The following is a 26517-nucleotide window of genomic DNA, read 5'->3' on the forward strand; positions in this document are numbered from 1 at the left end:
GACACAGGGCTGAACGGCTTCACGGTTACCAGGAAATAATGTGAATAAAGGATCAGGCGGCTGTGGCACTCACCGCTCGCTCTCAGGGTAACACCACCCGGGCTCAGCGGGCGGAGCTCCGCCGGGTAATGTTTTGAACACGGCAACAAAACGGCGCCCAGCACGGGAAGGACAGGGGCCTGTGGGAGCGGGGCCAGAGGAGGCCGCAAAGCTGGTCAGAGGCTGGAGCCCTTCTGCTGTGAGGACAGGCTGAGAGAGCTGGGGGGGTTCAGCCTGGAGAAGAGGAGGCTCCGGGGAGACCTTAGAGCCCCTTCCAGTCCCTAAAGGGGCTACAGGAGGGATGGGAGGGACTCTTTGTCAGGGAGCACAGGGACAGGACGAGGGATAATGGTTTTAAACTGAGAGAGGGGAGATTTAGATTAGATATTAGGACGAAATTCTTTGCTGTGAGGGTGGTGAGAGCCTGGCCCAGGTTGCCCCGAGAAGCTGTGGCTGCCCCATCCCTGGAGGAGTTCAAGGGCAGGCTGGATGGGGCTTGGAGCAACCTGGTCTAGATGATCTTTAATGTCCCTTCCAACCCAAACCATGCTATGATTCTATGAACATCTACTTTTTATCGCTCTGCAAATGCCTCCAGCTAACCCTGCTCTTCCACAAAACAGCGTTCAAACGCCGTCCCCAGACCCTGACCTGCAGAAGGACTCACTGAGCCGCTCCTGCAGACTGGAGTCTCCAACAGCATTTTGTGTTCACAGCTAAAGAGTTTAAGAGAATAAATCTCCCTGTTAAATTAACAGCAGCAACGCTCTGTTGAGTTTATGGCGCTACATCTGGCAATGCCTACACACTGAAAGTGATTAAATTTAACTGCCTGCCTTATGTGTGACATTTTCCCAAGCAGCTTTTGTAACACGGTTAATTGGACATTAGAGACTGAAAATAATCAGAAACCCTTTAACAGCAAGATGCTGCGCCTCTAGATCAGAGAGAATAAAGAGGAATATTGGTGGCTCATGCAGAAAAAAAATGCTATTCTGACCAAAAGCAGCAAGACAAAAGCGCAGATCTATTCCAAGTTCAAGAACTTACCATGTATGTGCTCAATACAGTAAGCAGTAATGTGAAATCCTTACCTTAAAAATACTCATACCGAGCTGTCTGCAGATACCAGGTATTAGTAAACTCAGTTCCTTGTCAGCTTAACACAAATTCATGGAAAATCATGCTTATTATGCCATCTCAAATGGCAAGGATGAAATAGCAATGTAAGACAAATTAGGAACTGATCTTCCATCTAAAAATAAGCTGAGGTCTTCAAAACATTTTTTTCTAGTGTTCATTTACTGTGTCGCTGTAAAAATGCAAAATTTACTTTTAACTCCTGAATTATGTATGTGTAGACCTTGTGACTGAGGAGGTAATGAATCTGAACATCGGTAAATACAAATGTAGCACAGGCCACAGAAATTTTCCACTTTATGATTAAGTGCACTGTGTTTTTTTGTTTTGTTTTCCTCTCTCTGCTTGCCAGTCATTTATCTCAAACGATACTGTGTGCTGCTTTGCTTTGCTGTTCTAAAAAGCAAGGCATAGAAAATTTCAAGCTATTACAACCCTGCAGCAGGTCAACTCGGATGAGGCAGAAGGTGAGCTGGCCACGGGGGCTATCTGGCAAGTACCAGCACTGGCCCAGGCAGCCAGCGAGCGTGCCGAGCCTGCCTGAATGCCCCCGCTGTCCCCTCCGACACGCAAACATCACAGGATTGCCTGCACCATACATTTTCTTCAAAGAACAAACCAAATTCTAGCGTCCTTACATGAATGGGATCTACTATTACCCCCCCTCCAAAAAAGGTGGCTTTTTGTGCAAGGATATTTCTGCTTTGCTAATGACAAAAGCATGCTTTTACACTTTTGGATTTCCAGAGAGATGCAGCAAAACAGACATTTTTCAGAAATGTCTAAATACTTATGTAGTAAGAGTAATGTAACTTGATCATTGCGAATCAAGGAAAATTTTGTCGGATCTAACTCCCTAAACTGATATTAAAAATTTAGCCACGGGCCAACTACTACAATACTGTTAAAAAAAAGACAGTTGAGATGTCAGAACTTAAATTAAGTATATACAACGTATTAGCACCATCATAACGCAAAAAAAAAAAAAAAAGTAGGCATTGTTAGAGTGGGAATGTATTTCAGATATTGTTGTGTCATAAGGACTTGCCTAACACAATGCTAATGAAGTACTCTTTTAAGTGTGTATATTGCCAAACTGCAGGTGGTCAGCTGAAACTTGCAAGCTACAGAGAAAAATAAAATTACAAAAAACGTATTAACAAACCAAATGCAAAATCACTTCATTATAAACTATTATTGCTATATTCATTTCAAATAATACAAAATTATTAATTATATACAAAAAAGCCTCCCCAGAATTTTGGTAACTAGCAGAACATTTCAGTTTCTCTAATTGCTTCCACAAGAGTAATTTTTTCATTTTATTAACACCAGATGCAATAACACAATGCTAAAAATAAACATGCATTATACAATAAATTTATATTTTTCAAAAAAGGATCATTACAATTAGTGAATGCACATGTAACTCTTTCCCTCCCACCTTTAGTGAATTATTGTTTGAAACAGAGAGAAGGGAAGGAAGGAGAAACCAAACAATGCTATTCAGCACCAGTAGAAAGTCAATAGACCTTTAACATTCCTGTATATCAAAAACATTTTATCTGTATCACTAAACAGGTAAAGTTTACAATATTGTCCCATTTGAAGATGTATTGATTTATATTTACAATACTTTGCAGTCAATAAAACATTTTAACAATATTTAAAAATTGCTTAAATTCATAAAAGTATTGCAGAAATTTATAACATTTACTTATTTTACGTACATACAAGGAAGTCCATGTAAAACTGTCCAGATCATCTCAAAAACTGACAGAATAAGGAGCAATTGTAATACAGTTTGCAAAACCCCAATTATTTGAAGGCAGCTATCATTAAACATTCAAAAACCCTTAGTTGCCATTTGCTTCTGAAAACTAAGTTCCAGCAATAAAATTGTAAACTAACATGGGTTTGAGATCAGTAGAAAATATATTCCTACAGGCATAACACATTTAACAATTATGATAAGGATTTTGTAGAAAACTGTTAAGCTGTAGCGATATCTGAACAGACAACTCAGTGATGGTCTTTCCGGAGATCCACATATAGACTCATTTTGAAATATCCAGTATTTTAGCAGCTCATTGGGTTTCCAGTTAAACTTCCTACAGTGCTAAAATACCATAACTGAACCTGTAAGACTGTATCTGAATTTTAAAATGCAATTTATTTTGGTGTCTAAAGCCTCCTGTAAAATGTAGCCAAGTGACATTGACTTCGGTAGTCTAAGAGCCAATAATAATCCAACCAAAAGTGTGCACTGTACTTTGATCTTCAAATAATTAGGTACCCAAAATTAAGAAAAAGTAATAGAAAAGTAAAAAGAACAACAAAAAAAAATATTGCACAGCCACATTACCTAGAAAGTAAAGTTGATGTTAAAAAGCCCTAAGTGTGGATGATATAAATTATCTTCCATATAAAAAGTATAAATATCTCTTAAAATACAGCTGCAGCTACACTTGAATACCACACATTATTTGATTCATCTGTTAATGAGGTAACAACCAAGTCTCTTACACTGCTCTTTTCTACTGAAAATATTTTAGGGCAGCAACAAGAAAGAATTTTTCTAAAAATATTTCTGAATCAAGAACAGCAATGTGTGCAGCTCTTCCTATGAGAGAATCTGCTGTATTGGGTAATGCATTAATTACATTATAACGAACCAAATTACATTCCTTATTTTGAAGAACTGGCAGAAGCAGGTTCTGGATCATTTCAGCATAAATTGGTCCTGTAGAGGAAAAGAGAAGTTGTACTGTGTCAGTCACCAGAAACAAATACAGTTCTTTCACCTTGCACTCAAAATGAAGACACTGCAGAACACGAGAGGTGAAGACATGTGTTTTGCTGCTGTTCTGTTAAGAATATGCAGGAAGTTTAATTTCCTCAGAAATCTTGGAAAAATGATTTTAAGCTACGCATTTTAGTATTTGTATATTTATAGTGAGAACGTGCTCATCATTACTGATTTACTACACCGTCTAAAAGGTATTTATTTATCAATATGTAATGCTAGAATGCAGTTGTGCTGGGACGTTGTCCTGGTGAATATGACAAGCAACCATCCCTGAAAATGGGAAAACTACCTTTTCTTTCAGTGCTAGTATTAAGCCTCAACTAAATACAGCCCACATGCTTGACACTACAACTTGATGTCCTCAAAAAATCAAAGCTATTTCTCCTCCTTATTCATGGAATAACACACCCGGGGCTGTGTTCATCCCCCCTAACTGTCAGCAAGGTCTGCAAGCCAGAGATGTATTCAGTCCCGTCTGCTGCGTGTAACAGAGCAGGACAGATGCAAAAAGCAGCTCAGCTGCCACGGGGATTTTCTCTCTCCGTTACTACAGAGTGGGCTCGGGGTGTTGAAACACGTAACGGAGTCAGTTAAGCATCCAAAATTAAATGGGATAAATCTGAGACCTATGAAGCGTAACCCAAGTAGTCCGTTTATTTTTGAGAATGTTTATTACCTGATTGTTTATCCTTTAAAGCTGTTTTACACATCTCAATGCGAGCAGAGTGATAAGGAACATACCGATCCTGCAGAGATCCTACTAACACAATGTTTTTGAAGTAATGAAGACCTACAGGAAAAGAGAAAAAGGTATCTATTATAACGAATCCCTTAACAATTACTACAGAATAATTAAATGTTTTACAACTTAAATTTGGCACCAATTTATTACAAGATCTTGCTCAAGAAACCAGAAAAATCAATGAGAATAGGCAGAGCTACAGAATAACGGACCGTTGGGTACCAGCCATTCCTTTGTACATATTTTAATACATTAAAATAATTAAATACATTAAATTAATCAATTTACATTAATTAATACATTAAAATAATTAAACTCAGACTTCCTATTTCTTGGACAAGCACTTTAAGAGTAAGACGATGCAACAAGACTTTGAATTGTTATGTTTTCTCTAAAAAGCTTCTGCAGACTTCTGGTGCTGCCCATCTGCTTTAGGACAAATACAATGAAGCATTTTAGGAAAATGGGTTGCCTTTGCCTTGCCTCAGCTCCTTCTGATTATCACAGCCATCTACAGTTAAATACAAAGGCAACCGTTAGGCAAATCCAGAAGATGCTCCAACTGTTGAGGTGTATGTGAAGGGAAGCTGTTCTGAAAGGCAGGCAGCCTGAATGGCTCTGGGGATCTCCCAGGTGTCAGGCTGCCTGTGTCTTATCATTGGGAGATTTGATCCAACTCTATTTGCTCCAGTGCTGATGAGTTTTTGCACCGGTCCCGTTAGCGCTGCTTTTAATTTCCACAGAAGAATGGTCAGATCCTGTAACTTTGTAATTTATAAAACGTACTTAGTGCATTCTGAGAATTATCGAAATACTACAAATAAAGTCATTCTTCAAAGGTGCTTCTTGGAATCTGCAGCAAACATTTTGTGTTAGCCTCCACAAATAGAACTTTTCCTTCATTAAAAAAAAAAAAAAGCTCTGATTGTGTAGATCTGTGATCTGTATTTGCTATCTGCTTTTCAGAAGCTACACTGCCAGGACAAATTTCTGGATTCTACTTTCCCTGTTTTGTTCAGACTGAATATATACTGAGTATCATTCCTAAAGCCGTCAACAGAGCCCAAAGTGAAAAATCTTTCATTTTTTCAGAGGTTGTTTTCTAATTTTCAGTATTTTACACACTCCACGTGATGAAGACTACATTTCCACACCAAGTCAGTTACAGAAACAATGCTAAACTTTAGCATGTGAAAAAGTACATGTATCTTTTCAGATTTCACAGAAAATTGAAAAAATTAATCTTGTACATCCATGAAAACATACAGAAAATGCATCCAAACTGGATCCTGGTTCTTGTCCTCTTAAAATAGGAAATTTTTGATGGTTTTTTTTTTGTTTTTTTCTCCTGTGCCCACTGAAAAATAACACTGTCTCAAAAGATCAGCTAAATCCCTGCAGTCTTTCCTTTGACATCTGATGAAAAATGACTACAGCAAACCTCACACAATGATGCAGGTGCCAGTTCCAAAACTTTGCACTGAGTTGAAAAGAATGCATTTGGAATAAATCAAGGACAGGAATTCTCTGCAGGCTAATCTGTAATAGTTTTGTAAATTCCTTGGGAGTCTTATCTTGTATTAAATTTTTTTGATACACACTTTCCCTAGAGAAATACCCATTCGTGTACAAGGTACAAAGAAGTGGACTGTCTAGCTCTTTTAATCAACCTGAAGAAGGGAGAGATATCCTGGGGAATCTTCAGAGGAACATCAGTCTACATCAATCAACATTTAAACAGATTCTCTTCATCCTCACATGTGATATGATACAAACCAACAGCACCACCACAAAAAAAACCAAAGCCAAACAGGCTTACTACATCAGAGACTAATAAATTAGGCATCCCCTTTTGGGCAACATTTTCAAGCTTTATATTGTGGTTCACTGAGCTTCCCTTCATTTTAGCCATGATAAATACCAGCAATCTTTTGTTATGAAAAAGTGAGGGAACTCTTCAGTCGGAGAAAGGAGGAATACAGGGTATTTCATAAGCATGACTTCTATCGCTTAACTAGTCTTGGGTGTTTTTTCTTTGGACAGCTCTTTGTGCCTATTTAGAAGAAAAAGTACACATCTCACGTCTTGTGCAGCAAAATTTTCAGCTGCTGATTTAAGAAACTAATCCCAAAATCTAATTAGGCCAACATTTCCAGATCGTTGTAGTTAGGCAAAAATGCTGGAAGATTAAAACCTAATTCTATGAGAACAAAATACATTTGAACTCATCACATCATCTACTGAATAGATCACACATTTTTGAAGTGTAATGCAAAAAATACTGAGCTCATAGTTAACGAGAAAGTATTGACTAAATTTTTCAACAGGATTTGAGATAGCTTGGAAAAGAACAATCCAAGTGAAAGATCACTGCTGAAATAACACGCTTTTTCCCATATAACAGAATGTTCTTTCCTGTAGTAACAAACCTTTAATGTACTTTACAAATTTTTATGATCATCCTTATCACCTAATGGAACTTAGGTGGACAATCTCAGTCACAGTGAATTTAAGCATCCACAGAGAGCACAGTTTCTATCATTTAACCATCATGCCATTCATGGCCATTGGTGAATTAGTCATTATTGAATCAATGATACCTATAAATTCATGAACAATTTTTCCAAATACTACGGCAAGTAGAAAAATCTGTCTGGAACAGCAGGTGTAGAGACCTGGTAATTCAGACCTAGCTGCAGTCACAGAGGAATGAGTTTTTATATATGTTGAGGCATCAGAATCAGATGTTGCCTGCCCTCTAGCTATAGCCAGCATCCAAGCAGGGAATGGGAGATGGAGCCACTGGTACAATGGGCTGCTGATATTCTCTGAGATTTGAATGACAAAATTCCTTAACACCATCCTTCAACTAATTCAAAACAGGGCTTTAATTATTTGCAATGAACAATATTCACTGCGAATACCACAGAGTTCTTGAGCATAATCAAATAAAAATGATGATAAGCTTAAAAAAACCCATACAGCAATCAGTAAGCTGCCATTTTCCTTAAGAATATACTAATCACAAAATCCTAGAATAGAGTAATTTATGTTTGAAGGCACCTTTGGGGATCACCTGGTCCTACCCACTTGTTCAAAGTAGGGTCAATTTCATGTTAGATCAGGTAGCTCAGGGTCATACCTGATTGCCTGGACTTGAAGGAAACATCTCCGTTTTGTCAAGATACAATACTAGTGTTTTCTACAACACTGTCCCTTTACCTACTTGTTTGGAAATCGGGATCTAGAAGCTTTGCCAAAAAAGCAGTCTGAAAATAGGGACTTCAAAAACTATGCCCTGGAAGGCAGCCATGTCCTGCAGCTGGTCTTCCGCACGGCTTGGTGAAGTTAACACATCACACACAGCTAGAATCCTGCCCCCAAAATTTAAGCATTGAAAGCTTTAGTCAGCTGAGGTCTCAGATTCAGTTGCCACAGTAAAGATGCAAGGAAGCTCAGACTTTCAGCTGCAGAAGTCTGATTAGGGAGCTAGATCTACATCAACTCAAGAGTTTTCTTGTCAGCTCAAACTCTGCCTTGAAGGTTTTGCTTTAAAGAACTTGGCTCCAGATGCTACAGAACCTACCTGATTCTTCCAGCGTTGTTGGCACAGAGCTACTGAGGGCTGCTAAGTCCTTCCTCTTAGCAGAACTGACTAGGTTAGTCTACATGCCATGCTACCAACAGGATTGCTGTTTCAATTCTAGCCTCCTCCTCACCATGAGCTATAGGAAGGCACTCCCTTTTTCCTTCCACAAAGCACCAAGTCAGCTAAGCTGACATCCGGCACGTGATTTCGTTGCGTTCTGAAGTAAACAGGGATCATGAAGAGATTTGCTTCTGAATGCTAATGTGGGCATATTCTGCAGCTGAGAAACAGGCTGAAAGGGTCAGAACTAAGGCTGAAGGAGAAAAACTTGGAGGAAACACCACCACCAGTGAGTGAACAATTCATAACTGGGACAGAAAACAGGTTTGCTTTATGGAAGCCATTCTTAGCAAGCCATGCTCCTTACACACATCATTACACAAAAGTCTTGTCTGAAACCAAACCAAAGCCAAACATTACAGGTCCCTGACATTTTACTTAGATCAGAACATCAAAACCAGCCTACATCCAAATGAAACTGTTCTCTTATTACTGATTCCTTAACATATAAGGCAGGGCCTCTGAACACATCAAAAATGAGCACCTGAAGCACAATGAACAAGAAAGTGCAGATCTGCTGAGTGGCAATGGCTACAGACCAAGAATTTACAGTTTATTTTCCTGGACTCCTTGGAATATGTTAATTTTTATGAAAAATGTAACTAGTTGAGTATAAAATGGAAATATGATAAGAAAAAAAAAATGCTGTCATTGAAGCCGGGGGCGGCGGGGTGGGAAGAGAAGAGCTCCTCTTGTTCACCTTGCACAAACCAAAGTGAATTAGAGAAGCTGGCAGAAGTGATCTGGGCAGTGCTCAAGTCACACTGAAAGCATCTTCCCTTTCACTGGAGCTACTGCCTTTTTGCTTCTGCAGACAAAACTGACCACGCGCTCCAAGTGCAATCAATTCTGTATTTGAATACACTGACGAAATACAGATCTCGTTATTATTATGGCGATGGGCCAAAATTCAGCTGGCATTTCATAAGCTAGCTGATTTTTACATTTGATGTTAGAAAGTAAACATGAAGGTGCAGTTATCACTGTAGGAAATATTTAAGCATAACCAATAGATTAAGTGGAAACAGAAATCAGAAGCTATGCAAATTCCAGAACTTGTCCCTGAGTCCCTACATGGTTCTGTGCTGCACAACACACCAGTTCCAAATAATACTTAACTTATTCCCAGTTATCCCTTTATGGACAGGTCTGCATAATTACCATCTTCTAAGTTCTATGGTATGTGTCAACTATTCAGTTACAAAAAGTACTTATTTCAGCCAAATAGATAGATCATACTAAAATCTAAAAGCCAAGCAATTAGAAAATAAAGGACTATGCATTTTTTGTTTTGTGTCTGAAAATCTTCTCATCGAGTACATTTCAAAAAATTAAACTCTTATTTTTTGTTGAATCCACAATATTACAAATACATTACAATAATCATCAGCACAGAGTCTAGTTGGGGTCTGTAACAAGTGGTGTTCCCAGGGGTCACTACTGGGGCCAGTCCTCTTCGATATATTCATCAACGACCTGGATGAGGGGATGGAATGGACCCTCAGCAAGGGGGTACCCTTGAATGTACCCTCATTATTCTGTGAATAATATAATTTGGTTTTTAGCTATTATGCTAACTACAACTTCTCCTTTCTTTATCAAAATGAATTTTTGTTTTCCCTGACCATACTAATGAGGAAATAAAAGACAGGTTAGGAAGCATTTTAATGCTGAATGTTAGGTTTATAGAATAGATAAGAAAAAACTGTTACAGAAAGAGGTAATCCCAAATGAGTGTATGTGTACTCGAGTTGTCACACTGACAACCCTAGCTTCAGTGCCTGAGGAGGAAGCTGACAGATACATCTATATGTACATATAGAGAGAGATGCACACCAGCACAGTGGCTGCACTCAGAACTTCTGTTCAGTAGTTAGACAGTATCAAATCAATGGTCCACTTCTGCAACAAAAATGGTTTATTGTTACTTTTACTTGAAGAACATGGGACTAAAGCCAAAGTAATTCACATAAAGTGCAACAGGAGCTTGTTAGAAGTTTTTTCCTATTCCCATTTATGTACAGTGGCCTTTAAAAGATAGTAAGTATTAACAAAGCTTACCTGCTTTTTTACTAAGTTTGTATAAGAATGTTTGTCGTGGGTCTGAATGGTCTCGACACGTCAATTGCAATAAAGAACCAGACTTCTTCCACTTCTGCATAAACCACAGTCCTGCATCGTCAGGATGAGTATAGAGCCACAATAAATATGAAAACTAATTAGACTTAAGTAAAAGTATATAAAGTCCATATATCTACCTCCTCAGATGTTAGTTTTATTTTTCATGTCAGCATTGTCAAGTCCAGAAACATTTAAAATTTTTGTTCATTATTCTCTCCTGTCTATATATAAAAAAGCACGAAGAACACGATTTCGACTAATGAACATGCCTTTCTAGAAAAAAATAACTATACTTTCAAAAAGTGAAAATAACTTAATAAGGTAGCCATAAGGCAATATACAAACTCTACTTCAATATTTTACAAAGTATTAGAGCATTTTGATGTTGAAATATGTAGCATAAACAAGTGTTACTTCTCGGATTTCTAAAAATAACTTCATAGACCCACTGAATTCATTAAGTATAACTTAAACAAAGGAAGCGGAATTGTCTGGACCGAAAATCATAGTACTATGTTTTCTATGATGCTGTACCCTCTTTGTTAGTCAATGAACAGAGCCAGCTGGCTAACAGGCCTTTCGGAAAATCTCTTGCCAAGCAAAAGAAAAGCAAGCACCTAAACCCCTACAGCCTCAAAAATGTGTTGATTCAACCCTCAAGGAAAAGTCATCTTCTCCTGAAGGAATTTATTAAAGGTTATTAATGTGTACATACAATATAGCAATTCAGACTTCCATACCCCTTACTTATTATCTCTTGGTATTTTCAAAAATCTTAAGGAATTTGAAATGTAGAGGAAGATTATTATGTCAAATGGATATTTTGCACAGTCTTCAGCTAGAAGAGAACTTAAATACTCCAGAAATCCTTATGTTTTCAGTGAATATATTCTGGATTATACTTTGATAACTTTAACCTTAGTTAACTGAAAGCCATTTGCCAGTGATGATATAAACAAGTAAACAGCCTTGCCTCTCTGTGTCCTGGAAAACTGCAATTTCTAAAAGCAAAGCAACGCTAACACTTTGGGGTGATTTGGGTGGGATTCGGTTACAGATTACAATACTTGAAAGAAGCTGTCTACAGACAGACCGGGTTGAACTCCCAGTAGGTGCCCGTAGAGGACTATACTGTAGCTGTCTGTATCTCTGGCAGTGTATGGGGGCTATGAACAGTGCCACTTCAGCCAAACTCACAGAGCCCTCCTGGTCTCTCTGCTTCCATAAACCCCAACAGCAACTCCTGTTAGCCAGCAAGGCCTGCCCACTTCTCTTAAGCACATTCGAGTGAAAAGATTTTCCTCCTCACTTTTGTATGAAACCAATTATAGAACAATCAAGAGATAAACTGTCACTAAACAAATTAATTATTTGTAGAGTGTTTTTAAAGAGTTTAATGAGCATGTTTATATCTAGTGAAAGTAACTGTTACTCATTTTGGGTTTGGACTCTCCAAGGTAGGTGCTAATCTCAGAAACAAGTTTTCATTTAAACATTTGATGCTACCTGAAAATATTCTCTAAAATTTATTTCAAAAGTCAGCAGCTTCTGCAAGTTCTCCTAGAGCTACATTTAATCTTCAGAAAAACAGAGAGGTACAAACACATCTGCAGAAACACACTGCAGGTTGTAAGGTTTACTGTAAGACATTTTTGAGAGAGAAAAGACACTACTAGTAGATCAGCACTATTTTAATGCATCTTACCTACTTGTTTTAGAGATTAAGTATATTAAAATTCAGTTTATAGTAAGTTGAGCTCAACACATTGAAACTGGAGCTCCTTTACAGTGTAACAGAAAACCTGAATCAAACATCCAGGAAAATGCCTACATAAACATCTTTTGCACATCCGTCTATTGATACTTTATTTTTATAACCCTTCCTTCTTCTTACAACTCCAAAACATGCACTTTCTCATAATCCAAGTAATGCAGAAATGTGCACCCCGTTTGAAACTGCTAAGTGCATTTCAAAGACAAAATTTCCCCTAAACCTGTGGTACTGAAAACAATACTTTACCTGTATTAACAAGAGCACTGCTGTTGTAGAGGGTACCAAGGTGTGGTCCTGACAGGGACAGGAAGGTGTGAAGTTTGTTGAGGTAATATTTAAATCGAGGCCTCGTGAGCACTGAACGGATTATCAAATTACCCAGTGAATGTCCAATAAAGCTGTTTAAAAAGAAAAAAAACAGTGTAACACAGAATTTGATGGCATTTTAAACAGAGAAAAATAAAACTAGTATCATAAAAGCAGAGGAAAAAAAGTAATGAAAAGTTTTCATTTAGAAGCCTGTATTTTAGGTCACAAAGAAAATATAGATTGTCCATATCTCCCAAGTTGTGCAAACTTGTTACAAACATGTTCCAAGCTCCTCCACAATTATTTCATACATTGTTTTTGAAAAGCTAGTGAAAATAAACTATCCTTCCACCAGCATCTCCCACCCAAACCCCAAATTATTTCTGCATGTCCTTCCCGTAACACCAAGTATTCAGGAAGTATTCTAGGGCTGTGCGTGACGTCCCAAGTCACCGCCTCAGCACGGGATGGCATTCTACATGAGAAATACTTGAGAGTTACTCAACCGAGTGGCAAAGGACTCCAAAAGTACTCCTGTACACAGAAAACCATGACTGAACTGAATCTGATTGTTTTACAGTGGAAGCAAAACCTCAAAGCTGCTTAGCAGCTGGCCCAAAGGAAGTGATTGCTGGGCTGAGGGAGGCAACTGAAGAACACGTCTGCCAGGAGGAGAGTACATGTAGCTGTTTCCCTGGTTAAGCAGTTTAGGAGAATGATGGATGGCACTCTAGCTTCATGTACCTAAGAAGTAATTACAGCTGAAACTGAGGTGCCTACAGTCATACCCACACGTCTGTATCAAGCATTTCTGTAGAAGGGACAACTACAAAATAAAGCAATTGTAGTTACTGTGCAGTTGGGCTTTCAGATCCCTCCTACACCATCCTAGGCACCGACTTAAAGAGGAGATGGTAGAGACAAGACTCACAGAATTAGAATGAACAAGTGCCTTCCTGTTTAAAGAGATGTAATCTTAGCAAAGGAGGAGAACAGACAACTACCCAAAAACATACAGTGCCACAATATTACCCCCGTGAGATCACACCTCCCATTTACTCTGTGACTATATTCGTCAACAAAAATAGCTAAAACAAGCTACCAGTAATATCTGTGTAAAATACAGTGCTAAAAAGTTACTCAACTGTTTAATTGCTTCCCAAGCAAGAATTACTGACTTGGAAAACTCCAGTTTAAAGCTAAATGAAAAAATTTAAATATTAGGTTATAGAATAGCATCGCCATACCTGAACTCTGACATAATTATACATTTCTATTTGTTCCTTACCAATACACAGTTTAAGCACATATGTATACACTTCCCATTTGCTTTTACTACTAGGTTTTAAAAACTGCTGCAATATCAGAAATTCTTTGCCAGAGCTTCCTATGTTTGCTTAACTGATTTAGAAATGACAGCTGTGCTGTCAGCACAACAGCAGTGCATTCACAAAACAAAATACTGAGCTGCTGATTCTCTTGAGTACTAAAATTTAAAACCATTTTCTCAGAGTACATCATAAAGTCTGTACAAGAAAAACAAACCTATAGATTTCTTTAGGAACACAAAAATGTCCAAGTGATTGCGTGGGTGTATCCTGATGATGATCTGCACCACATAACTGCTCGAGTAAAGACGATCTGAACATTAGCAGAGATGTTCTCTGAAAGTTCATCCTATTTACTAAACATTGTAAAGGGGTGAGAAACATTTATATTGTATCACAACAGAACTAAGGACAATTGAATCCCTGGATAACAGTGATCCATCAACTAACCCTGTCATCCTCAACAATATGGGTTTATCTCAACCATAACTTCAGAAACATGAAAGAACCATTTGAGGAAAAGAAGCACGCTCACAATTAGCTATGTAAACACACTTCAAAGATTAAACACTTGCTCTTAATTTGTAAAGACTTTAAAAAACTTACAGAGGTTACAGTAATACACTGCATTCAAATTCAGATGTTTAGGTGAAAATGGAATAAGCCTTTAATATTATTTTCTAGTAGAGGTAGGTCTAAGGATTGGCTCAAACCAAAAAGGAAAAGACAGGAAAAGGGAAAGCCTTCAAAAAGGGTTTTGAAAATCTAAGACAAAAACTTAACCCATCCTACTCATTGTTTCAGAGAGCTGCAGCTGTGGGACGCTCTGCAGAACCAGTGCCTTTCCCAGCAGCGGGTGGCAATATCCCCATCTCCCCAACACGAGGTATTAGCCCAGCACACTGCAGTAACACAATTATACTGTAGTGTTTATATGCACCTTACAGCACCAGCTGTGAGAACCCGACATACCACATCAAATCATACTAGAAAATTAGACACAATAAAACCTCACTATTCTACGCCAACACATGAAAAATCCTGTCCAACTATAAAAAGTCATGGAAGAAAAAAAAGTCCACCAAAAGCCATAATCAGCAAGGTGCTGAAACAATGAACAGATGTTTTAATATATGCATAGCATTAAAAATGACTTGCTTTCTTTGTGAGCCTGTATTACTTAGGGAAGAGGATGACAAGCTCAATAATCCAACTGAGGTGAAAGGTCAATACACACCATCAGAAATTTATGTAAGACCTGACATGAGGAAAACAGTTTCTGAAACCACACTGAAGGGCATGTGTTTATTCCTTAGCTATGTGATGGCCTGGAACCAGACAATCAAAGCTTCAATGGGTATGACTGAGCAATTCCACTTGCTTCATAGTTGCATTAACTTTGAAGGTAGCACTGGTGTAAGTGGGTAACTGGTCCAGCTGACCTTCAGAGATCCCCTCAACCTCAAGTGTTCTCTGATTCTTACCAAACAGTTGTCTTAGAAGACAAATCGCTGTTGACTTGAATCAAACTTCCACTTGCTACATACTTGTAGTGAGCACAGAGGTTTTGTCCAGAGGAGAACACCACAGGCGCTGGGTGCCGCGCTGGTGCAGTTGGCTTTGGCAGCACCAAACATGGTAGTTCACTCCAGAGTAGGACTCAGGTCTAAAATTTCTTTAGTTTCACTACAGTTTCTATTAATAACAAGTAGTTCCTCTGCGTGGCTCGAACTGTGCATCACTAGAATAAAGCGTGGTGTAGAAGAGTGCGGACAAAGGGGACCTCTGGCCCAGAGTCTGTTAGTGCTCACTGCAGGAGCACAACCTTACAGCTCAGGGAAGAAAGGCAGTGGGATAACAGGGAATGGACAGGGATAATAACAGTGGGATAACAGGCAGACGCAAGGCCAAGGAGGCAGAACCCCCTGCCATGAACACAGTTCTCCTTACACTGCAAGCCCCAGGATGCTGATGTCCCACTGCTCAAGGAAGACAGACACCACCCATTTTAGGACCCAGACAGCTTCTAGAAGGGGAGCCCACCATCTGTGAAAAGGTACTAGAAAGTTTCTGGGTAACAGCTTTAGCCATACTAATAATGGGACTTCTCTGCATTAATTTGGACTATGAATTTTACTAGTACTGTACCTAGACTAATAGTAATTTTTTGCTTCATTTTAATGAGATTATTAAAACGCTAATTGGACTAACAATAAATTCTTAGATCCGCATGTGAAGTGTGCTCCCTTTTGCCCTTAACAAGATTTAAGAGTGTACAAGAGGGACTGAACAGGTATTTCTGACACACAACGCTGTCAGCTTTTTTGCCACATGAAATCATTACAGGTCTAGGGACTGACTGCCCACTGACTGGGCTGCTGAGCAGCGCTCGGGCAGAGAACACTGCCTTCAGTAGACAGGGAGATGTTATGAGGAGAAGGAACTGGCATCATTCAGAGCATGGCTGACTAGCACAAAGTCCATTTTCTTTACAGTGGGACAGCCAAAATGAGGTAGGAAGGCATTGAATACTTGGACAGAGGATTTCTCAATAGTACTGTGCTGGGCTCTCCGGGTCATCCCTTCAGGGAACTGCATGTGAGCACGTGTCCTTCTGAAACCTCTCTTGCATGGCTACCAGGAAAGAGCTGCAGGATTTGCTGAGAGGTTTAACTTTCTCATAAGAAAAGCTAAAGTTGAGAGATGGAGACTTCTAATTCGGCAGGGCCAAACACAAGTATGCACCTTGAAAAGGAAACTAAAATAAAAATGGATCATTTCTTTTTCCTTTCACGTGACAAGTAATAGACGAAACTGAAAAAGTATTTACAAATTGGAAGTCTTATGAGGGAAGCAAATCAAAAGCAAATGAGAGTTCAGTTCTCAGGTATGAACAACGAGAAGGCAACTGGGTGGATTTGCTCATTGCAGTCTTCAGACCTCAGTGAGAGAGGAGACAATCACCCCATACTGGTGGGTCACAGATCTCCTCTCCCGTACTGGGGATGCTGACATGCAGTCTGCCTAACACAATCACAAAGTACTTGTTTTTTAAAAAAATCTTCCATTTAGACAAAATTAACCATGTCAAATCTTGCCTATCTCAAAATAGAAAAAATTGTTTAAAAGTGATGTCATGTTTAAACATGTTACATGTTTTCTCTAGCTGAGTGAGGCTTACCAAACACAGGAGTATGTAGGAATTTGTAAGAAATGCATGTGCTTAGCCAGGCAAAAAACCTTCCAGATGTATAATTTGAGGATGCCTAAACAAATATATGAAGTCAAGCTTGAATTTGCTCCTTTCGTCTCTGGATGAGCTAACTGCAGTAACACAGCTGCATGAGTGAGGTGCTCTGCCCAAACAGTGTACCCGACTTAGGGAAAATAAATGTAACAGATATTCCCTGGAAGTAACTTAAAAAGGAAGCAGGAATGCATAGACCGGGATGAGCCTTCTATTAAGATGCAAAATGTGCTTTTTAGCAGATGAAACAATCAGAAGACGTCAAATGCTGAAGTATTTTTTTCATGCAGCTGCCCTGCAATGTCACAGATAAGGTGGAACGTCCCGGTAGGAATGACAGTACAGACAGGCTGCTGTGACATGCTTGGTGAAGAGACTAAAATCAGAAGAAAGCTAACTTTATCTTGACATAGTGCTATTACAGTTTCCTTCTACTTTCTCAAAATATTGTCTGTTTTTCTGCAGAATCCTACCACGCAGGATCTGAGGAAGCACAGGACAGCAGTTCCTTAAATGTAACACTGCACTCTGCCCTGCAAACACCACCAGGACCAGGGGAGCTTTCCCAACTGCTCACTCTTCTTTCAGCTGGGCATCCCCTCTCTCTCCGTGGTCCTCCTTTCCCCTACTCCTCCCTCTCCCTGAATTTCTCTTTCCCATCTCTCTTCTGGCCTTCTCCTGAGCATCATAGTTCAGAATAACACAGGGCTCTACTTTTAAGTTTATTTCTATAAATAGTATAGAACGGATATTACCTGATTTTTGAAAGGGTTAGATTATAAATTTGTATATACTGTATAATTTCATCTAAAAGGCGATCTGTCATGGAATCAAAATCAGCAAAGGTATCATTCTGTAAAATAAAAGAAATAAAAAATAATAACTGTATTTTCTAGTGCAGCAATATACATTCTGCATTCAGTCTGAATTCTTATTCTCCAGTGTATTTATCAACAGCACACAAATAATAGCATAAATATTAACTTTGAGTATAAACGCTACAGCTAGGTATTATAATTTTTTCAAAATTTTTTTCTTGTAACATGGAATAAAATGATACATTTTACTGTAAGACTACTTACTTCTAATACACCAAAACAAATCTTAACATTACACAGCCAGCCTTACTTCTAAGCTTCCCCTACACATAATCTTATCTGCATATTCAGAACTAAATCACACTGCCCATGAAACAAATGATACAATTACTGCAGCAGCAGAGTCTACTTTAGTACTGTTTATTCAAAACAAAACTAATCCTTAAAGCTTATTCAAAGTTCACAGCTGATTCTCTACAATGATTAGCAGTAAGAAATTAAAAAAGAGGTAGGCAAAGCCTGCCTAAAACTTTTCAACAAAGGATCTGTGTAAAATCTGCAGTGTTCAACATGTTGATAAACAGTCTGGGAAAGGGAAGAAGGAGATGAGATGTCCAGGTCTGGAGACAAAACCAAATACCCAGGATAGTCAAATCTAGCACCAACCAGAATTTCAGAAGAATCTTATAGTACTGCATCCCTGCGTGATAAAATGGCAAGAAATGCAAAACAATGTTATGCAGGGAAAAATAGCCCTACACTTTTATGCAAACAATAATCTATGCATCTGCATTCTATATAATCAGCTGTGTTAGAAAAGTAAGGAAAGAACAGAAAATATCAACATAGCACTTTGTAAGTCCATAGTGTACAAGCACCTTAAATTCCTAGTCTAGTTCTGATCATCCTATTTTAAATGACATGAAGTTTGAAAGTGGGCAGGGAAGGATATCATGGATGACCAGAACCTGTTTCACATGTGATCCTGAGAAATACTGTATGAACTAAGTCTCTTCAGTTGTCTCCTGCAGGAGAAATTATATTTATTTATAAAATACTTAATTACCTAAAGCACAAAATAAGGAATGATTATTGACTTTTTTTTTTTTCAAAAATAAGTTGTAGGTGAATTTGTTTAAATTTTCTTGTTTGCAACTGAATTAGTAATGTATACAAACCATAGAATTAATCTCAACTGTGGAAACTAGAAGTAAAAACATTCAAAAAGAGGCAGCCCACATGAAAGAGAAAAGTCTGCGAGTAGCTGTTAGGCTCAGCAGTCTCAATGGAATTCCCAAATCAGAAAGTTTCAGAACTGCTGACTGCCAAAAACTCTAGGGCTGGAGAAGAAAAAGCACAGCTTGGTACCCGTCCAGCCTGTCTCACAAAGCCTCCCAGCAGCTGCACCAAGCCAACCTGTTGTTTGAGCCATTGAAGAGACTCCTTGTTCTAATTCATCCCTGAAGTACGTCTAATACAGTATGTAACACACACACACAAAGCTAAAAATTGGTCTTCTGTATTTGTCAAGTTTACTTCATCTGAAAATAGTACAACGCCCAAAAGCTCAATACAAGAGGTAATCTGGTATTGGTTCAGTGTCCTGCTGTGGATCTTACACTACACTGACAAACGAGTAAGATACAGGTTTTTGTATTTCTCAGATCCTGTGAAATAACACAACTCCCTTCTTGACCACACTAGTTTTTACTATTACTATTTTTACCATTAATATCAAGGTTATTTTATCTACAATCCTAACTGCTTATGGTGAGAACTTAGGAGATATCAGGACTCACAACTAAATGGCAGCAACAAATGTTATTCCTTATATATTTACCTTCAATATGATAGTTTTGAAATTACTTTAGCACAAGTCACAGATCAAATCATGGAATACAGTAAAAAATATACAGAAAGTGGTAAACTGCAACACGATGTGGCCATTAAATAAACATGACTGAAGATGTACACTGTTTATTGTTTTACAACAAATTCTTTTTTTGTTGGCAAATACCTGGTTCCTTTCGGACATAAGAAAATCTATTCTCCCTCCAGGCAGCCCTAGCTCAATGTATGTCTTCACTAATCTGAGATCTGCGCTGTTACCTTAAAAGGAAAAACAATCAAGAGTTAGATACTGCAAAGTTAATTTGCAATAAAAACACTTAGAATATTGAAATGAACTTATAGCACAACTTTATATTTAAACACAGCTAATTATATTCTCAGCCCTAATTAAAATTCAGTAAGACTTAGGAAGAAAAACTGCAATGCCAAATGCAGTGACAAAGCAGTCTATAAAAATGACATATAATGCAGGCGCTATTTTAAAAAAAGCAAGAATTTAGGAAGTCATATTTGATTTTGTATTAGCGTCCAACAGATGCACAGCAGTGTGAACATTGCTTTCTTGACAACCTGACTAACTTGGATAAAAGTCAATTAAAGAACTCAGAGCTAGCTTAAAGAATTCAGTGAAGGAGCAAGGAATACGGGTTAATTGTAAACATTTTCATGGAATAAAACCAGAAGTGTCAGCCGATAAAGGTATATTTAGACTGGTACCCAAGGCAACAAATGCTAGTTTAACTGGCCTGCTGAAGAGTTCTCTACATCAATGACATTGTATGCTTTTGAAGAAAGAGTACCCTTTCTGACTTAGAGACCAAGATTTTTATTTAAATCTGTTATTAATAGGAAAGAACTTGTATGAGCTCACCATTTCATAAGAGAATTCTAACTAGGTGGATTTTCCTAAGGCTTCAAAGACATGGCCAAGTTAACTTTTGTGTCAATTCTAGACACATATAGCACTTGAACATGGATGCTAGTAAGAAGGAAGACTTGTGAGTTCGGTATTAAAAGTGCTTAACACAGGATGCTTTCTGCCCAGAGGAGCAAAGAAAAACTATTCTGGTTCTTTTTTTTTTTTTTAAACTTAGGTATTTGAAAAATGAACAAGGTGGCAGTGCAGTGTCAGTCCAGTCCAATATTCTGTCGCCCTCTTGTATTTTCTTACATTGTTAATTTAAGAAGGTTCTCAAAAAAGACAAACCCACTGGTATAAAGCTATTAATATCTTAACTAATAATGTATTATTTCCTAACATGCACATATGCTTTGAACTAAAAGCAGGTGAATACATTCAAGCTTTTTAAATCTTCCAATCATTCCTTCACATAGGAAGAGGTTTTCTCATTTCTATTACAGTAGGGTCCCGCTCCTTGGAAATATTCAAAAATCCAACTGGGTGGGTCCTGGTCTGCTGTAGGTGACACTGCTTTGAGCAGGGAGCTGGACTACACCATCTCCAGAGAGCCCTTCCAATCTCAACTGTTCTGTGATTCAGTAATCTAAGCTTTTAAAATAAAAGCATTTATAAACACTTGATTGCATTTTACATAAACTATTTTTTTCCTAACAAGATACATGTATTTTATTTTCCTTGACAATGTAACATTACAAATTCTAAACAAAACTGTTTTATTAGTAACTCCACTCTATTACTACAATACAGACAAAATACCTATAGGACATAAAAAGCTGGAAGGTGTACCTAACGTGAACTATTGCATAAAATGGGCTCGTGTGCATTTAATTTTACTGAAGACAAATGTTACACAAAGTTCTTAATTTAAACAATTCTATGGAACACGTTGTCAAATGTAGCAGTACAATGTCAGTCTCCCATTTCCCTCCAGGGAAGCTATTTCAGTTCAGAGTTCAAATGACCATAATCTAAACTGCTCTCGCATTCTCTATCCCACTTCCCCACATACCATCTAGGCCATGGACACAGACTATAAGATGTATTCCTTCTTCTGAACAGTCATCCTCTTCCATACTGAAATAAGGTATCGAAGAAGCCAGTTTGAAAACATCACTATACATAAATCCGGGAAGTTTAAGTTGCTTCAATTCTTCTTTAGCCTGTAGGAAACTGGAACAAAACCGCATTGATGATAAAACAACATTTACGATTGCCAGACAAAGTAGGGTCTCCTAGATACAGTTTTCTACCGTATTTACTTTGTCTTCTATGTAACTGATACAAAGGAAAATATATTTATCAAATAACTCTTGACAAAACAAACCAGTTTATTACAGCTTCCTACAGCCCCTTTTCCTCTACAACAAAAGCCATACCCCAAGCTCTACTCTCTTCTCTCCTCTGAACACGTCTGCAAACTCTGAAGTACTTCTGAAACCACTGAAGATTCTGGGTTAGATGTGGTCTTGTGCAAACAACAGCTTGGTTTAAATGGAATAACAAAATTACAGGACTTGTGACCAATCAGAACTCAAGGTAAAGATTTTCACTGACTTTTAATAATTTTTGCCAAACTTAAAACCTATTTCCTAGATCAACACAGAGCTGGAGCCAGTGCTGTAGCTGCTCACCAGAAAGCCCCTCTGGTAGGCTGAATAACTGATACTTGCTTCAGAAGCTGCCAGATCCAGACCTCTGATCTTTTACACATTACATGAAGGCGTACACTAGACTGTTTCTAATCCCTGAGCTCTCCAATGCTAGGAGTTCCTTTCCTCCCCTTCCCGTAGTTTTTCACGTCTGACCTTCTTCCCTAATTAACTGCGTATGTTTCCCTGCAGCACTTCAATTTTATGCTTCCTTATGCTTCTTTCCCTCCTTAACCTGTCTGGTCTGCGTGCTCTCTCACGGTGTCATGCTGTATCCCATCCTCTTCTGCCTGCTCATTGTTTTCCTTCCATTCTACTCCATGGTCTGTTTTCCCAGCTTCATCTTTAGCTCATTCCTCACTAACTGGCAAGAGCCAGTGAAGCCACTCTCAACAGAAAGCACTGCAGGCAGTTGGTCTTATCACTCCACAGCAGAAGTCACTTAGTTTGTATTCAAAGAATGTTTTCTGAACTGAACATACCAAGGCTGGTTCTCTACAGAGGAGATCATGCCCTCTGGAATCCCAGTTATCCCGTGCTCTGGGAGACTCTGCTTTCCCCAAGACTGAATTTTACTCCAAGATTCCTCTTTTTTTATTGTTACAGAACACCCTAAATAGTATCTGCTTTTCATCCTTCCCATTCCACACCAGTATCCACTCTCCAGTATTTAAGTATTTACCTTTTTGTCCACTTCTAACCTGTTTTCCTCCCCCACTGCTCAATCCTTCCCTCCTGTTCTTAGCTGTTTATCACAAACTATCTGGTCTTTTACCTTTTCTCCCTACTTGGCATTCTCCTTCTTTCTACCTCTCTTCTAAGCATTTTTCTTTCTGCTAGCAATGTTTTACTTCCAATAAAACACACTGAACTGCTGCTTCCCATGCTCAGCTAGCAACAGGGGCTTATCAGGGAAACTGCTACGTTTACAGCAAGAGGAGATGCAATCTGGGATCCCTGATGTTCCCCTAAATTTGGCTTTCTGGTATCCAAACTACAGTGTAATTTAGAGCACTGTGGTCTCCAAGGTATTACATTTTGAATATTTGAAGTTAAGACTGAAAAATAAAGCCATCACCTTGGCTAGCATTGCATATTTGCTTAACTAATTAGATGGATGACCAGTTACAGAATGGTTTTGCTTTTATGTTTTTAAAACTTAAAGCATATTTTCCTATGCTTGCTATTTTAACAGCTTCCATTTCATAAACCACTATTTTTATGCTCAATAGCCATTAAGACATCACTTTTTGGCCAAATTACTATTTTTTAAAAAAGGAACAGCTTAGAGAAACAAAAAGAATTGTGTTTTGCTTGAAGTTTGTCAGACCACATGAAATTACAAGATAACTCATAGAAGGAATTCACTGATAACATACTATCTGAACATATGAACATCTAAAATGTGATGTTACTTGAGTGCACGGAATCCACAAGCCACAGTCCTGGGGGTACTCTAGGGCCTAAACATGCTTCTTTTCCCCTTCTATACTATTTTAACATCATTTCTAAAAGTAAAAAACTTTGTGTTGGAACAATCACTTACGCCAGCATTTGAGGTTTTGGGGAGCTTTCATACCAGGACACAGATGAAGCTGAGCTGTAGGATGTGCTGCCTGGCTGCTGTGTAATTGCATCAGATTTAGTCCTTGAAGAACACATAACATTGCAAGGAGAGTCTCTCAGAGAAGGAAAAGACAGACAACCAGGAGTACAGACAGGAGGCACAGTCATTCTGTCTCGCAGGTGCCCACTATCAATCCTTTGAGATCTCAAGGCGCTCTCTTCTGCTGAACCATGATCCTGGTCAGCACTGGAAGCTCCATCTAACATACTATAGTCTGTTTCTTCGTAATAACCATTTTCAATCATTTCTTGATCCTCCTCTTCTTCTTCATCTTGCTGGGAAGAGCAAATAATTTGTTTTTCATATGTTTCCTTTTGAGGGCTAACAGGATTGCTGTTGTCCACAGGCCAAATATCTGAAATATCTGTGCTACTTCGAGAGCCAAAATAGTTTTCAACAAGCCCTTGCTTTACCATGTCAGTACTACTGGTTGGAGAAGGGTTATCTGTACCAGTTTCACTTCTAGCTGCTGACAGCTCCTCAGTTGTCTCCTTTAGTTCTAAAGGCTCGTTATGTTTTCCTTCATTTGTTTTTTCAACCTCATACACTGCACTTGCAGGTGAAGACCCTGAAACCACAGACGGCTCACCCATACAAGTAATTTCCAAATGCAATTTAACTGTTTCTTCTGTAGTGTTAAGATGCCTTTCAAGGTCCTGAGAGTCCTTGCAGGTTGTGCCAAGGTCTGTCTGTTGGCTGTAACTTTTCACATCAGTAGATGTATCCTCATCAGAAACAACTAAGTGTAAAAGATCTTTTGTTCCTGAGAGCGAGGAATGTATAGACAGAGTTTTATTATCCGAGTGCCGTGAAAATACAACACACTGTTGCTGCAAATTGCTGTTTGATTTTTTACTGTCATCACATTTTGGCAAGTCAATTGCTCCAAGACCCAACACCATTTTACTGTCACTTAGCTGGCACTCAGGTACAACAGATATCTTCGAATTCTCATCAGGGGACATCTCATCATCATCTGAAGGCAAAGAATTTATGGACGTCAGGGATGACTGTATTTCACTTACAGCACTGGTACTCTCAGTGCAATGGCTTTCTACTGCATTTTTTATAGCACAGTCCAGTTTCAGTAAGAGCTGAGGAAATGCTCTCTCACCATTGTGTGCACTTTGCACTTGAACATTTTCAAAAACCTGATCAGGGTTGGGGTGAGTTGCAAAAGAACTTGGTTCACTTTCTACACCTGAATCCGAAAACCTAGAAGAGGCACAAGTCATGCTAGTATCTGGTAATTTAGTCATGTCTCCACTTGCAGAAAGTTGACCTTCTTTTGCAGAAAGAGCAGGCTGATTATTTTTCATTTTTGTCAAGATGTCATTGGTGTGTCTGAAGTTTCTTTCGTGGGGATCTTCCTTTTCAAGCACTGGCTCCTCTTCTCCTGAATTCAATTTATTTCCAGATTCTGAAGACTGAATATTGAGTGTCTGCAAACTCTCTCCTTGCACTCCATCTTGTGGAAACTCAGCCCATGATCCAATATGAACAGTGACTTTCTCCCCTTCATAGGGATTTTTATTACTTGGTTTCACCTCAATTGTCCTGACTCCTGAGGAAGCTGGTTGACCTCCATGACAACCTTCAAGTGTACCTCTGGGCTGTAGAGCACTATCTTCCTGTAGAGTTCCAGATTCTGTCTGGGAGATAGTAAGCCTACTAAAAATAGCCACATTTTCACAGTGCACAGGGCTATCTGGACCTGGTGGGACACCTTCAGTTGCAGCAGTCTTTTCCTCAGTTCCAGATGGCAAAAACTGAAGTTCTCCTTGACTTATTTGCCTAGTGCAGGATTTTGCACCACAAGGAAATACGCTTAATGTAGGGTCCAGCCCTTTGTTAGCATTGCATGAAGGCCTGCCTTCCAAGCTTTTAGAGGCATCTTCCAGTGCTGCACTTTTCAAACATTTGTAGCCTACTAAGACCACAGAGTCCTTAGAGTTCTGTTTCACAACTTTTTTTGTGCTTTCAGGTTTCATTGTCTTCATGAGCTTAGTAACCTTAACTTTGGATTTATTTGCATCTTCATTTTTCCCTTTCAAAGTTTTTGTTAGTGTCTTTTCACTTTCTGAATGCCAAAGGTTGGAGGCACCTGCAGGTCTTATTTTCAGTTCCGGACTAGTAAAACCAGCTACAAAACCTTCTTCAGCTTCAAATTTATCCAGTTTATTGGATTCTGACCTTGGAAGACTCTGAACTACCAACCAGGGCACATCCAGATCTTTCACCAAAAAAAAAAAAAAGGGGGGAAAAAAAAACAATGAGAAAAAAGATTGCTTACAACAAGATTATGCAAGTAACTGAAGCTATAAAACGACTAAAAAAGTAATTCTAGAATTTCACACATCCTCAAAACTCAAACTAAAGAAACATTTCCTATCAATAAATGTAATCTTTTAAAGCCAGTGAGAAATTTGAAA

At 38.6% G+C, this 26517-nt stretch overlaps 2 protein-coding genes across 4 annotated transcripts in view; both read right to left on the reverse strand.

The window, feature by feature from the left end:
• SMAP1 (small ArfGAP 1) overlaps nt 1–1148 on the reverse strand; it is a 92463-nt gene extending 91315 nt beyond the window's left edge. The window contains exon 1 of the mRNA XM_014936850.1: nt 1134–1148. Within this exon, the coding sequence (XP_014792336.1) occupies nt 1134–1148 (15 nt within the window). The remainder of the gene's footprint in view (nt 1–1133) is intronic.
• A 1211-nt stretch (nt 1149–2359) lies between these two features.
• Nucleotides 2360–26517, reverse strand: part of FAM135A (family with sequence similarity 135 member A) — a 93542-nt gene continuing 69384 nt past the window's right edge. For all 3 annotated transcript variants that reach the window (XM_014937007.1, XM_014936988.1, XM_014936998.1), the window contains 8 exons: nt 24005–26318; nt 21819–21979; nt 20054–20145; nt 17974–18071; nt 12581–12732; nt 10501–10611; nt 4665–4778; nt 2360–3922 (listed from right to left, as the gene is read on the reverse strand). In XM_014937007.1, coding sequence (XP_014792493.1) covers nt 3717–3922; nt 4665–4778; nt 10501–10611; nt 12581–12732; nt 17974–18071; nt 20054–20145; nt 21819–21979; nt 24005–26318 — 3248 coding nt within the window. In that variant the 3' untranslated portion in view covers nt 2360–3716. The remainder of the gene's footprint in view (nt 3923–4664; nt 4779–10500; nt 10612–12580; nt 12733–17973; nt 18072–20053; nt 20146–21818; nt 21980–24004; nt 26319–26517) is intronic.

The sequence above is a fragment of the Calidris pugnax genome, unplaced genomic scaffold (genome assembly GCF_001431845.1).
Source record: "Calidris pugnax isolate Ruff unplaced genomic scaffold, ASM143184v1 scaffold12, whole genome shotgun sequence".
NCBI classification, from domain to species: Eukaryota; Metazoa; Chordata; class Aves; order Charadriiformes; family Scolopacidae; genus Calidris; species Calidris pugnax.